The 14,644-nt window shown below is 44.1% G+C and overlaps 1 protein-coding gene across 6 annotated transcripts in view; it reads left to right on the forward strand.

Moving 5' to 3' along the window:
• LOC101793360 (high affinity cAMP-specific and IBMX-insensitive 3',5'-cyclic phosphodiesterase 8A) overlaps window positions 1-14,644 on the forward strand; it is a 183,778-nt gene that overhangs the window by 31,420 nt on the left and 137,714 nt on the right. For 3 of the 6 annotated variants that reach the window (XM_072043455.1, XM_072043454.1, XM_027466404.3), the window contains exon 1: window positions 5,453-5,950. The exons of 2 other annotated variants lie outside the window; for them this stretch is intronic. In XM_072043455.1, the coding sequence (XP_071899556.1) occupies window positions 5,690-5,950 (261 nt within the window). In that variant the 5' untranslated portion in view covers window positions 5,453-5,689. Of the gene's footprint in view, window positions 1-5,452; window positions 5,951-14,644 lie in introns of those variants that run through there. One more of the 6 variants, XM_013106371.4, reaches the window with a different exon arrangement.

Here is a 14,644-nt window from a genome sequence, read left to right on the forward strand (position 1 = left end):
GAGAAATGGCAAGAGAAACCAAATGGAAAAAAAGGGTACTTAGGGAAGGAAAGAAAAGGATTTGAGGAAAAGGTAGGAAAAAGGACAAGAAACAAGGAAGAAGAGGAAGACAAATTTTGAGGAAAGAGTCCTCCACATTGTGGGGACAGCAGAGAAGTAAAGAAAATGGGAAAGGGGGTACATTTTCCTCCCAGATATGCTATCTATCCTCCTGATCACTGAGCAGTGGTGAGTGTGATGTGTACACTACAGCTGCAACAGAAAGCCATTTTGACAGCAGTCAAACAGCAGATGAAGTTTTGTAAAAATAAATAAATAAAATAAATAAGTTGCACGTACATGAAGTGTCTGAGCTTTAGATTCAAATGTCTTTGGTGCTAGAGTTGAAAAAGTTGCTGACTTAGACTGTCCTGAGGACTCTGATTTCCAAGTGGCACAGACAATTGTCTGTGTTCTGCAATCTGCATTATGCAACAACTGCAAGTCAGACAGCCTGCAAGGCCTTCAGAGCAGGGTTTGTGTTGATTGCTTTTTTCTTTTTTCTTTTTTTTTTTTTTTTTTTTTGGACACCAGAAAGTGATGAAGAAAACAAACCCATTGTATTTCTGTATTTCATACAATTGAGGATGATTTATTGCAGGATAAGTTCTGTATTTGTTTTCTGTCATCTGAAGGTGCCTGGCTCCAGGATAGGATGCCTGTTCCTCATATACAAGCAAGAGGAAACACCCTGCCTTGCTCACGAGGTGTAATGCTACCTGTGGCTAAGGCAGAAGAACGTGGTTCCTGTTTTTCTATAGGCTGGAGAGATGAGCTGTCACAGTTTGCATGTCGCGGTAGTTAGCAGTGTACAGCCCATTCAGCTGTTTGTGTCCTGGCACATTTTCCGCAGTTCCTCCTCCTCCCTCTCCTCCTCCCCACTGCCTCCTTTGCTGGCCTAGAGACGAGCAGGGTTGCCTAATCTTCAGAAGGCCAGAAGACACAGTTGGAACATATAGCTGACTTGGGGGGAGAAGCAATTAAACCAATATAGAGTAATCTTGTATCAGGATTGCTCCTGTCTGCTCACAGGACTGCAGGCACGCTTTTTCTACCACTGAAGAAATGTGTTTTTTGTTTTTGTTTTTTCCAAAGTGTGCTGGTATTTGTTGTTCATGCAGGTGCCAGTCCATCATTTCTTCCGCATCATTCTGCCTGTCAGTGTCTTGGGCTCTGAATCATTATCAGAATTGGATTTTGGCACCAAACCTTTTCTATAGGCCTTCATTTTTGTGTAACTGGACAGGAGCAAATTGTCCCAGTGCTCACGCACAAACTCTTGCAATGCGCGGCAGGAAGTGGTCAAGGACAACGTGCAATGGATGCCTGCTGCTAGCACACCACGGGAAAGGAGTTTGTTCGTGGGAGTTAGGGGGCAGACAAGGCGCAGCATCCCTCCCAGATCTGGGAGTCACTGTGTAGTTCAGTTTTTTGTCAAGAAATGAAGGGTACGATTTAATTTTGTCTTCGAGATGGATGGGGAAGTGGCTGAATACTGTAACTTTTGATTCCTTTTGAATGTTGAGTTTATGTATTTGTACTCCAAGTGCTTTGATCTTCTACAGCTCCCACTTGTCCGTAGACCGAGATGAAAACAATCATTGCAAGTTCTTTTCTAGCCTTCGTTCTTATTCTGTAATCCTGAATGAAATTCAACCTTATTCTCCATAAATAACCTTTCTCGTTCCCCAGCTGTCTCCTCGTGCTAGCTCTCTTCTGACCTCTCACTTACTGACTCTGCACTGACCTTGCACTTCCCCCACAGCCCTAATCTGCCAGTGTCTACGCTCCTATTCTTCCTCTGCTCTTTTGCACTATTTCATTTTTTGAATAATAGGGCCCACCATTTCCTGAGCTGCACTTCAGCAAATAAGCTTGAACAAGCCCCTTTATCTGCAAACAGAACTCATGTAGCATAGTGAAAAATGACTGCCACTGGCAATGATTTTGATATCTTCACCTTTTCTCTCTGATTCTAGACTACAGGTGAACCTATATTTTCAACAATATTTTCCTATTGGCAACAAAAAAATTGAAGTAATGTTTTCAAATTTAAGAGAAACAAGCCAAAGACTGTGCCAGTGTCTTGCTCAAATATATTTATATATGTATTTTTTTAGTTGGATTTTCATCAGTGTAGCAGCAATTCTGGTAATTTCTCAATGGCTTAATGACTGTTAAGGAATTGTTCGTGTATTTTGTGCTCAGCTCACCCTCCAATTCAAGGCAGTGTGAATTCTCTTTTGAAAAACTTGCAAATGGAGCTTTAATTTTTGTTGTTTGAAGTTCAACTCTAGATTGAAATATTCAGAAATAGTCTCATAGGCTTAGAGTGGAAAAACTTTTGAAAAAGGGCAAAGAGGTCATATGCATCACATCTGCATGTACGCTGTTGTTTTGTCTTGCTGCTATTATGTGATGTTGAACAAAGTGCTTTTTCCTCCCAGTACTTGTTTGTCTGTCATTTTGATAAAATATTGGTTGAATGTTAATTTGCTTCTGAAATTGAAAGCAGTGATGCTTTTAACATTCATGTTTTTGAAATGACACCATGAAATGTAGATTTCATCTCCATGTAGCTGCAAATCAAACCTATTTATTTTACAAGTAGAAGGCTTAACTCTAGGTGTCAGCACTGCAAACTGAATGTGAAGCTCTGAAAATGAAGTTTTGCTGTCTCTGACTCCCCCGGTGCCACCAGAAATTAAGTGCAATAGTAGTTTTGATGACAGATCCATTAAGGCTGAATAAGAGAGCCCACACTTGTGATTAATGGCACGAGTAAGAATTCCAGCATTCTCTTCTGACACTGCACTTAAGTGCATTCTTATCAGTGGGATTTAGAAAATTAGAAGTTTAACATAAAGAATGAGGACAAGATTACTCTCCCATCAATGCCCACTGTTTAAAGCAGGTTTGTTAAGCCTTTTCCTTCATTTATTATTAAGTGCTTATCTTAAGTGAGCATCCAAAGTGATGAGAGCACAGGAAGCCGGAGTGATTTGCCAGTACTGACAGGCGATATGAAGCAGCTAAATTAATGGGGTGGATGAAGTTTATGTGACTGTTGCTTATGTTTGAAACTGCACAGTAGCAGGGAGACCAGGGACAGGAAGGCTTCATTTTCCAGCCTTTAACCCTAGCAATTACTAGAAGTAAATACAAGCATTTTGACAGTGCAAGTACTGTGGTTGTCCTGAAAAAACACATTTCTCAAAAGCGCTGCCTGCTGGCTTTGCATCTCCTGGCCTTACAGGGTGCTGCCATCTGCACCAGCCGATGCTGTGACCTATATGAACGGAGAGCTGCTTTTTGCTGACGCAGTCCTCGCTTATCTGCCTATCTGCCTTTTAATCACGACCTGATGGCATTTCCCATGTAGCTGAGGTAATGCTCAGAGGCCGGCTGTTCCGAACGCACACAAGGGCGCTCTGAACCGGCTGCTTCCAAAACGCCGCGACTGATGGGGGCACAGATCCCTTCGTGATGTGCACTTGGAGGAACTTGAATAGTTTTCCTCATAACACCTTATCTTCTCTCCTGAGGCATGGGAGCTTATTGACAGAAGCCATCTCTCTGAGATTTGGTGTTTTCTGTGCTCCTAAAGCTAAAGTTTGATCTGGCCCTCCCCAGACTGCTGTTGCTCGCCGGGTGACAGTGAGCGGTGTGTTGAGGTACCTCGGTGAGCCTGGGTGCCACAACCAGGACGGAGGGCGCGTGTGGAATCAGCACAGCCTGGGCTCTGTGCTTGTGTCGGGGGCTGCCACCGCACCTGGGTTTGTACTTCAGGCAGTGTCAGGGGTGCCCCCAGCCCTGTGCTGGGCATGGCCTTGGCAGCACCTCAAGCACTCCGCTCCTCTTGAGGTGCGTTAAAGCGGGGTCTGTGCCGTGTGTTGTGTCCCAAGCTGAGGCACGCCGGGTCTCACCGGCAGACCAAGCCTGATTTCTGCGCGTGCTGCTGCCCAAGCCGCTCTGCAGCTCGGTATCCAAGTCCTGGGGTCTGCCTGGACCCGCAGCACCTTCACCCCCAAACCCATTTCCGAGTAACCGGACGGGGCCACAGCCGAGGGGGCAGCGCTGGGGCTCGGCCTTTCCCCGGCTCCCCTCAGGGGGAGCGCGCGCGGAGCCCTCAGCGGGCGCCGTGAGCGCGCAGGCGGCGGTTTGAAGCCGGCTCTGGCGGGCGGCGCGGGCCGCCATTGGCGCGGGGCGGCTGATTTGCATTGACGCCAGCGCGGGCCGGAGGTCAGCGCCGCCGGCGGCTGTCATTGGCTCCAACGCTGTCAAGCGCCGGGGCCGCGCGGGCGGGGGGGTGGGGGGGAGCGGGAGAGGAGGGGAGGGGCGGGGGGCGGCGGGGAGGGGAGGGAGGGAGGGAGGGGGCCGGGGCTGCCGCCGCCCGGTGCAGAGAGGCGGGCGCGGAGCGGAGCTGCGAGCACCGAGCACCGGCACTTCCCCGCTGCACGGCGCGCCGCCGCCACGGCCCTGCGAACGGGAGCCCTCGCCGCCGCAAGCCTGTCCGCCGAGCCGGGACGCTAGGATCGTTTTCCTGCCGCTTCTCTCGCCTTTCGCCTTTTTTTTTTTTTTTTTTTAATCTTTTTATCATCATCATCGTCGTCATCATCATTCTCTGGCCGTCCCGCATCACCCCTCCGGCCACACACTGCCCCCACCATGGAGGCCCTTTGATGCCTCCGCCAGCCTCGCCGCCGCCGCCTCCTCCTCCTCCTCCTCCTCGTCCCGCGGCCCCGGGCAGGGCTCCGAGCCGCCCCGCCGCCCGCCCGCCGCCGCCGCCCCGCCCGGGGCCGGGGCCCGGCATGCCGCTGCGGCGCCCGGGGAGCGCCCGGGCCGCCTGAGGGGGGGCTGCCGCCGCCTGAGGACGCCGGGACCGCCAATGTCACCCCCGCGGCCGCCCGCCGACGTGCCCCAGGCGGCGTGACGAGCGCCGCCGGGGCGGATCGGGCTCCTCGCCGGGATTTTTTTTTAATTTTTGTGTTTTGGGGTGTCTTTTAATTTTTAATTATTATTATTTTTATTATTTTTTTTTTTCCTCCGAGCAGCCCCGCAGCGCGGCCCCGAGCGCGGAGGACGAGGTGGGGAGCGGCCCCCCCCGGGAGCGCCGCGGGGAGAATGCGCCGAGCCCCGGGCTAGGAGGGGGGGGTGGTGCCGAGCCCCCGGCCGCGCTGAGCACCGGGGCTGTGCGGCTGCTTCGCGGCTTTTCGGAGCTATTTTTCTTTTTTTTTTTTTCCTCCTTCTTCCCCCGAAGGAAAGCAAGCCCTCCCAAGCTTCTCAGATGGCTTAGGAAAATCAGCACTAACCTGTGAAAATATGAAGTCGACCAGTTGTTGATCCATCCCCCCCCCTCCCCACCCGCCCGCCCCTCCAGCCTCCCGGCCCACCGCTGGCTGAGGGGGCGACCAAAGGACCCGCTTCGTGGAGGCCGAGGAGGACAGACACGAGCCTGTCGTGTGCGAGGGACCGATGGCAATGCTTCAGAGTGTAGCGGAGACGCAGGACAAAGATTCAACCTGTTAACAAAAAAAAAAAAAAAAAAAAAAAAAAAAGCAGGGGGAAATACCAACGGGAAGGAAAGAGATATATATATGCACGTATATATATATACAATTTAGAAGTATTCCCCAGGTGGCCACAAAGCATGGGCTGTGCTCCAAGCATCCACATCTCTGACAGCAGAGTGGTCTATCACAGTAGCAAAGAGTCTGAGGAGTGCAATTCCCCTCACCAGACCAACACAACCATGTCTCAGCAGCAGCAAGGCAACCCCGTCCCAGGATTATTCATTAAATCCTCCAACACATCCACTTATAAGGTGAGGACTAATTCCTCTAAGAAAGACAAGAGGGAGAACAGCCAGAGCATGGAGGCAGAGACCCAGACCAGCAGATCCAGTGTTAAGGTAAAAAGGGTGCGAAACACGAGCGCCGTTTCTCGCAGCACACGAGTTGGCTGCAGCGGTCTAACCCAAGGAGTCCCCCCGCCGAAGTAACGCGTTGCGGGGGAGCTTTTCCTGGCTCGAGCTATTACTTTCGTTTATAGACTAATCCCTCTCATGCGATGACTTTGTGGATGTGCCCGAGCCTCTTTGCTCCTCCAAAGGGCTTTGGTGAAGGCTGGGAAGGGGAGCGGTGCGAGCGGCCTCACTGGAGGCAGGGGCGCAGGGCTGGACGCTCGCAGCGGGCCCGCGGCGGTGGGCTTGGCCGTGGGGGCTGTGTGGTCATGGGGGGCTGCCCAGCGACCCTCGAGCTGCTCGGCTCTGTGGAAGCGGGCAGATCGCAGCCCGAAGCGATCCGCTCGGTGGGCTGATCGGTTTGCGTAGCCCTTCCATTCAGAAAGTTGGAAGAGGGGCAGCAGATTGTGCTCTGGGTGCTGGTTTACATTAACAACTTGTTGACCTTGTCTGTTACTGCAAATAGTTTTTGCCTTTTTTTTTGTTATTATTTTTTTTTTTTGCATGTGTTTCAGTGTGTATACTTACGTGTAGAGATACAAGACAAGACCTGTGTGAAATTGATGGACACATACTGAAAACAATTGCAATCTGTGATTAATTTTTTTAAGTGTTAGTTGCATGTCAGTTTGCTTTCCATTGATGTAGTCACAGGCTTATGCATTATACTTTAGCTCCTACTGCTCGAGTTTTTGATTATTCCGTATTTTCTCCCTTGGGGGGAGGGAACTATCTCTATTTTGAAAAAATAAGTAATTGCAAATATTAAAAAAAAAAAAAAAAAGAAAGAAAAAAGAAATGAACTCAAATGCAGTACCTCAGGGGATATTGTATAACATGGCTGATGAGCTCTGGGTTACTGTGATAAGGACTGAGATATGCACGCCGTAAATACAAGATACAGGCTTGAGGTGCAGGCAAGAACTAGCAAAATGTCAAATGTTTTGCAGACCTGGAGAAACTAATAGTTTTTAGATTTCTGAGGATTTTTACACACTTATTAAGGTGGCTTCTAGAACATTGACCTGAAGCAATTTTCTTCAGTACTATGGATGATTTTCTCCATTTTCCTCCAGATTTAGTAAGTACGGTTCACAGAAATTTAAAAAAGGTGTAGAAAAAATGAGAAGACACTGCATGTAGTGAGTCGAAGGAGGAATTAATAGCACCTAAGTCAGAATATGAAGGTCAACGGTGTTGTAGTAACGTAAAATTGAGTGCTAGTACTGTACAGGAAACTAAACTGTACGGCTCTGTTCACGCACAGTAGTCGTGCTTATGGTAACTGCAGTGGGGAAAGTTAAGTTGTCGTCAGAATCCTGACAATTGCTTTAATAGCTTTATTTTTAATTGTGATTGTAATTGTACATTACAAAGTTTAAAACCAAAATATTGTTAAAGTTTATATTGTGTGAATTCGTCTTCTGTGTGCTTGCTTATGGGGGGGAAAACAAACAAACAACTCCAAGGACTGTTTCCAAAAGCATAACCATGGAAAGCAGCCTTAGTTTTGTTGTTTGATTTCAAGAACTTCGTAAAAATTGTTGTTACCCAGTTTGGGTAATTTGGCCAGGTGCTATATGGTTGATTTTGGTTCATATACATGCTCTAACCTCATTGGCAGCTGTTCTGATTTTTGTCACTAGGTCTTTTTCTGCCCTTGTCATCACTCTGAGCACATTGCCTGGGTTTTTAGAAATGAGAATGGAATTCTCTTTGTGATCAGTGGAGTACAAAATCTGATTGAAAAATCACATCTACATAATTTTCATGTGTAAAATCCTATCTTTAGAGATGCAAAGCAGCAATGTGCTTCATTTTCTGCTTTTCGCATTAGTGTGCATATTATGATCAGATTTACAGTTCATCCTGTGCTAGAGTATAACTGTGTTGTCTCAGAAATTGTGCTGGAGAGAGAGCTACACTTGTCATGTACAGTGAAGTTGTTTAGAAAGAAATAAAGAACGAGAATGCTGAAGGTAAGGGACCGGAGCCTGAGATCACTGTCAAAAGGAGCATTGGGCAGGACACTGGGCAGTTTTGGAGTTAAAAGGATTTTTGATTTGAGAAAGAACTCTGAGATCTATGATCCTATGACTTTGGGTGCTTCCACAAACTATGGCTGTTCTTTATGGCACCTGGGATTCCCTCACCTGAGCAGAAGATGCTGCATACTTCTTGTGCTTTGGTGCTGCGGTCAGAACACGTGTGCACAGCCAATTTACTGCCAGGATGGCATTCTCCTGTTGTCTCAGGGCACTGCAATTGAATTCACATACATTATTTTGTCATACACGCACAGATTAAAGGCAAGAAAGTCCTATGTGAAAGCTAGGAAAAAAATCTGGACTGTAAACCTTGCATTTTCACTCCAGCTGGCATTAGCATTAAGTTTATTAATATCAGTGTAATGAGTAACATAGTGACTTTTACCAAATCAATTTGTTAGCTATAGCACACATATTTTCAAGTCAGGCAGTGTCATAAGAAGAAATAACCCATGCTAATTGTAAGATGGACTTATATATATTGCTGATTAACCCCCAGGCTTATTCTGGCTTTATATTTATATCTTATTGTGTCTTTGTGCTGTTGGAAGGGCAGAGGATCATTTCTCCAGATGTGTGGTGTGAGCATTTTGGGATTTGCACCAATTTACAAAGTGTAGCTAAAAAAATACCTGTCCTTTCCGAATAAGGAGAAGGCTTGGTTTATCCGTGGTAAACTCGCAGAGGAGCCCTGAAAGTGCGTGTGTGCAGAGATAAGTTCTGTAGTACCTAGTGCTGGTATATATGGGTATGGTGATAGTACGTGATAAACGGAGGAGATAAATCTGTTTGGTCATGGCGCCTGTATCTCCCTCCTTGATTAGTAATTTTATGCGTGGCTTTCATTTGAAAATTCATGAGCAGCTTGGAATCAGTGCTGTACCTAAATAGGGAACCAGCCATGAAAACCCTTCTTTTAATTTTCAACAGATAGACTCCACAGCTTAAACTCTGTCCTTTTCCCAGTGGAAGATGAGTGAGATTTACTCAGTAACAGTGACTGAAGTTTGATTATCCAGGGCTACATTAAAAATATCAAAGAAAACTTAGATTAGTCCTGTTGCAAAGGAGATGTTTCCTGATTTTTTTCAGCTCTAAAAGTCTCAAGAAAGTGGATTCAGAATTGTGATAGCCTTTTCATATAGATTAGTAATGATTTTCTTCTGCAGAAATTTCAGTAGCTGAATTTGTAGTAAGGGTACTTGGCTTTATAGAAATCTGCATATACTCTTTTAGGGTAATAACTCTGGTTAACATTTAGCATAAATAAGGATTGGCATGGTGTAAGGACTCGATGGGCATTTATGTAAAACTGCTGTGGGTAATCGTGAGGGGTTGCTGTCCCAGCAATGCATGTGTGTTGTTTCTATACTGCACTGATATGCACTGCAGCACATACATTGCACATTTATTTTGCCCTCTCATTCTTTTACGTATGTGAGATTTCCTTCCTCTTCGCTTGTGTAACTCTCCCTGTTGTGTATATTTAACACAGAAATGTGTGTGTTTGGGTGCAAGGGGATTGGAAAGTAAATCCAAACTTCCTTTATTGAAAATTAAAAGTAGAGTTAAGCCAGCAGGGCTGAATTTGAAATAGCTTTTTGATTTATCAGCCAATATGGGATGAGCAATTTAGATCCATGGTGTTACAGCCAGCAAGTTTCCTTCACTGAAAACCTGTGAAATTGTCTGTGAATTTTACAGTCACTGCAAACCAATGGTTGCATAATCCTGTATATACAGGAGGACGTATGCTAACTTCTACCTTCAGTGCTGAAATGCATCTCATCTCAGCGTTTAACAGCACATTATTTAGTCTGCTAAGCTGTCTGCTCTTTTCCTGCCTGTCTGGTAATCCCTTCCCCTTGCAACACTTCAGCTCTCCCTCCCTTTGAAACTCCCACACGTACTGTCCCTACTTCCAGTGAGGCCGTCCAGCCCTCTCCATTCCTCCCTGTTCCCACTGAAACAGCCCTCAGCCGTTCCCCCAGCAAACCTCCCCTCACCGTTTCCCTCCCACTTCCACTGACGTCAGCCCTCCCGTACAGAGATCCTTGCTCCCACTGAGAGGATCCTTCCCACGCTGAGATATGCTAACTTTGCTCAGTCCTTATGGCTCGAGACTTCCAGCCCGACGTTTAATATGCTTTTATTGCAAGGCATGAACCCTTTTCTCCAGGGGATGGAGGGGTCTAATTTTTAAATGGTATGGAGTGAACCGATGGAGTAACGTGACCTTTCCATATTCATGCTGGGTTAATATTTAAGGCTTTTCTTTCTTCCCCCCCCCCCCCTTTTTTTTTTTTTGTTTTAAATCTTTTTAATTTCCTGTTGTTTGTAATGTAAACTGGAAAAGAACTGGAAATCACTCACAGCATATAGATTGCTATGCTATAAAGACAGCCTAAGATGTGTTTTCAACCTTTAAACCATTGCTTTTTAGTTCCTCTCATGCAAAATGTACCACTGCATTTGAAGGCACCTTCTTGTGTGACTGAGATGAGCAAGGTTAGGTCTTGAATTTTTGGAGTACTTACTGTTGGTAGAAATTCCACTGAGACTCCTTCCAGCTATAAATTCATGTTAGACACGAAACGCTGTCTTCTCTCTGCCCTTTGTGCTGTTCTTCACTGCCCCAGTCTGAACTTGCTTTATGTCTCTTGCCTGGCTGTGCAAGGCTTAGTTGCTGACTTCTCAGCTTTACATTTTCTGCCACCTGAATGTGTCAGTAGAGGAGATATTGAAAACAAACCTTTTTCTCCAGTTCTGTTTATTTAACTTACTGTGTTACCCTCTGTATCCTTAATTGTATTGCTGAGATTAAACTGCAAGTTCATTAAGAGTGAGAAATTTTCTACTTGTCAAACTCTACTTGCTAGTAAGACTTGCAGAAGAACTGGAGGTGATACAAGTTCTCCATCCATTTCCTCCATTCTCAGTATTACCTGTGGTGTGAACTGCTGGTGCAAGGTACTGGCATCACCTCATCATTCAAAGTGCCAGCACTTCAGTTTTTGGCATCCAAAATGCTGCATCTAAATATAAATGAAAGATGTGAAATGGTTACACCCACTTGCAGATACTTCATGTTCAAGGATTTTAGATTGGCTTACAATCTGTGTGATTACAAAGAGTATTTCATTAAGAAAGGTACTCATAGTCCACTTGAAACTTAGAAAAAATATTTTTAGATGCTGTTTTGCTTATATTATTATATTTTAGTATCCTTTTCTCATTTTCAAGTAAATGTCCATGTTAAGAAAATGAGAGGTTGAATAATAATTATTTTTAACAGCCATTAACATTTTTCTATCCAACAGTTGCCACTACCAGCAGTGATAAATTATTGGTTTATTTAGTTATGGTAAGAACTTCTGTTCGCTTCTCTCAGCTTTTACCTTGAGAAGAGACTCCAGAATTGGGCTTAAACAGTACTAACAATGCAGTGAAAATATTCCACTTTCTGAGCAGCTACATGCCAAGTGACTTTCAAACGAGTCCTCAAAGAGGAAATAAATATTTAGGGATATGGACAATTAAAGCTCTGATTAGCTTGCAACAAAAAGTAAAAGAAACCTAAAGCAAATATGATAATGAGCAATTTGCCCCCGAGGTAAAATTGTTTCAATATAAGCTTTGCGTAAATCATCATTTTGTCAGGGGACAGTGCAAGCACCTGCATACCTCGGAGAACAATTTAGCATTGTGTTCTATTTTGGGGGTGTGCATGGATATAATATACCCATGGTGTAAACAGCTTTACCAGCCGTGGCTGGAACTAAATCATTGTTAGTAATGTTTCCGTGATTGCACATAAAACGTGATTTTATGTCCGAAGCACAATTTTCTGTGTGAATTGTGTTCAGTGTTTTTTATTTGATACCCATTAATTCAGTGGAGTTTCACGAGGAATTTGCTTGGCCCCGTGACATTCTATTCATTGCTATCAGTCCATTGGGTAAAATAATTAGGTATCTTCATTTAACCATAATTTAAATTGGCATGGGATGACAAGATGCAAATTGAATAGCTTTCATGTGCATGGCATACTGAATAGGTTGATTGCTCAGAGTCAGATTTTAAGCTTTCAGAGGCATCAAGGAGACGATGTGGTTAAAGTCTTCTGTTTTTCAAAGATTTCAACATCCAGCCCCTCGTAGGTTCTTTCTTAAAATCCCTGTTCAGGCTAAAATGTAAGAAATGATGATATATATGCTGTGAAGTTAAGTAGCGGAGTCTCTAATTTGTGCATTCTTCCAGACCATCCCCTTTTCCTATGGGCTGAACTGTTGGCCTTGGATCAAACTCCCAGGGCCTTTTCTTCTCTTCCTTGTAAAATCTGTAAATATGTCACTGTACATAATATAAAAAGCTTAGCATCCTATAAACCAGCTCCCGCGTGTGTGGCTTTGTTTCAGTAGAAAGGATGAGGGCTGGAACCTACTTTTTTGACATGGAAATGCGTTGAATTAAGATATATCCACTTTGAGTGTGGCTGACAAGGCAGTTTGTAATGGTTTGTGATAGTCTTTTATGTGTTTAAAGATAGTCTGCACACATATGTGGAGAGAAGGTGTCCTAGCAAGGCAAGATGACTTTGACTCGAAAAGGAATATTCAAGATTAAAGGAAGTTTTGGGGTAAAATAATGTTGCTATTGAAAAAGACTGATGCTAGCATGAGGGACTCTTAATTACGGTTCCCATCTGTGCTTGGAAAAGGAGAAATTATAGCTTTTCAGTTCTGTCACTATATTACATTACAGCCAACTTTTGAGCATTAGATCTCTAGAAATTAAGGTGACACGTTTTAGTTCATGTAAAGAGAGTCTCCTTGTTAATCAGACAGTATTTCATTCCTGGGTGAACGAAATTGAAAACCATCTCCAGGACATTATTTCTATTGTTCTGATCAGGATAGAAATAAATCCATTTGTTAAATAATGTCAAACAGATTGAAATTGTATCTGTTTCTTTGCTGGAAATTCAGTCTTTTTGTGAAAGCAGAATTATTTTGCACTTTAATTTGAAGTTGCATGGGAAAATGAATGTTTCCTATATTTGGAAAGATCAAAGTAAGAAGTATTTTTCTTTATAAAACAAACATTTTGCATAAGTCTACAAACAGATTTCTGATACCCAGCTTTGTTAAGGGAAAAATGGTAACCTTGAAATCTTTTCATTGTTTGTAGAGTTCCCAGTTTCCTAAGTAAATCCATGCAAAGAAAACACAGAATCACTGGGCAAATATGAAAGAATGACATCCTCTGCTTCCCATTGTTCTTAACTTTGAGTTAGAAGTGACCTTTAGCTCCCTACTGGGATGCAGTGGAAATTTTATGAGGCCCCATCTTACTTGCCATGAAAAGACAACACATTTTCAAAGTTATCTATTTACCATAGCTTTCTGCCTTTACGCTTGAGGTTCTGGTGTGTCTGATACAGTTTCATCAGACAAATAGCCTCATTAAGTGCTCAGCAAAGTACACTTTCCTGGTACGGATCTTGTTTGGAAAAAATCTATACCTATGTTTTAGTTATAGTACACACACACGCACAGAAAACAAACAAACAAAAAAACTGAATATGATGTTAATGTGTTCTGTATTCTGTTATTTGCATTGCCAGATAGAAGCTGTATTTGTACTTAATTACCATGCTTGCTTCTCAGCTGGCGCTGAAGTGTAGAACTCTATTTTTGCAACAGTGGTTTTAATTCCGAGTTTTTAAATGCATAAATGTATCCGTGTGATAGGTAGGTGGATCAGGATCTGTGTTCAGCTTTGAAGCCTGAGTCTGCAGATGTGTATTTCATCTTTTTGGAATACTCTGTCTGCTGGTTTAGTTTTTAAGACTTTTTTTTTTTCGTAATAAAACTTTGGTGAGAAATTCCACAAATGGTTGAGGACAACCACACCTAGTACTTTGGTAACTTGAAGCAAAAGTGACTTGCTCCATACACTTCTGCAGTTTAACTGCTGATGAAGCTGTGCTTTTCCACTAGCTGTAATTTAGCGATAAATAGCTCAGGGTGGGGAGCAATACCAGGATGTCCATGGGTACTGGACCCCAAAGAAGCTCTGCCATACACTTAAATTTAGATGGCACTGGGATTGCTGGCAAGATATCTGTTTCATTTTTCAAAACAAAGCCAAGAACTAATTTCACATACTGAAGAAGTTTATTGGAGGGTCAAATTCTGACTAAAGTTAGTTGTTCAGCCCCTTTAAACTCTGTGGGCTCGAGGGACGTACCTGCGGCAGGGCTTGGACTGCTCTGTTTGCCTCTCGGTGGCGTAGAAAACAGCTCCCTGTTGGAGACAAGATTTGGAAATGAAAATAGTGGCAATAATGGTTGTACTATGGACAAGTTGTTTTCTGTCATTCCAGAAAGGCATCAGTATAACTTCAGTAGGCAAGTTCCTGGCTATACTGAAGCTACTGGCAAAGTTCTTAAAATTTTCAGAACAGCCAGAATTAGGTCTCTGGTCTGTAAGTAAAACTTCCCTGGATTCTCTTAAGTGCAACCAGGGTATGTGCCCTTATGGTTGGGTACCTTGTTTTACGATTGTTTAATCTGTACTAATGCAAAAAACCT

Source organism: Anas platyrhynchos, chromosome 11, assembly GCF_047663525.1.
Source record: "Anas platyrhynchos isolate ZD024472 breed Pekin duck chromosome 11, IASCAAS_PekinDuck_T2T, whole genome shotgun sequence".
NCBI lineage: Eukaryota > Metazoa > Chordata > Aves > Anseriformes > Anatidae > Anas > Anas platyrhynchos.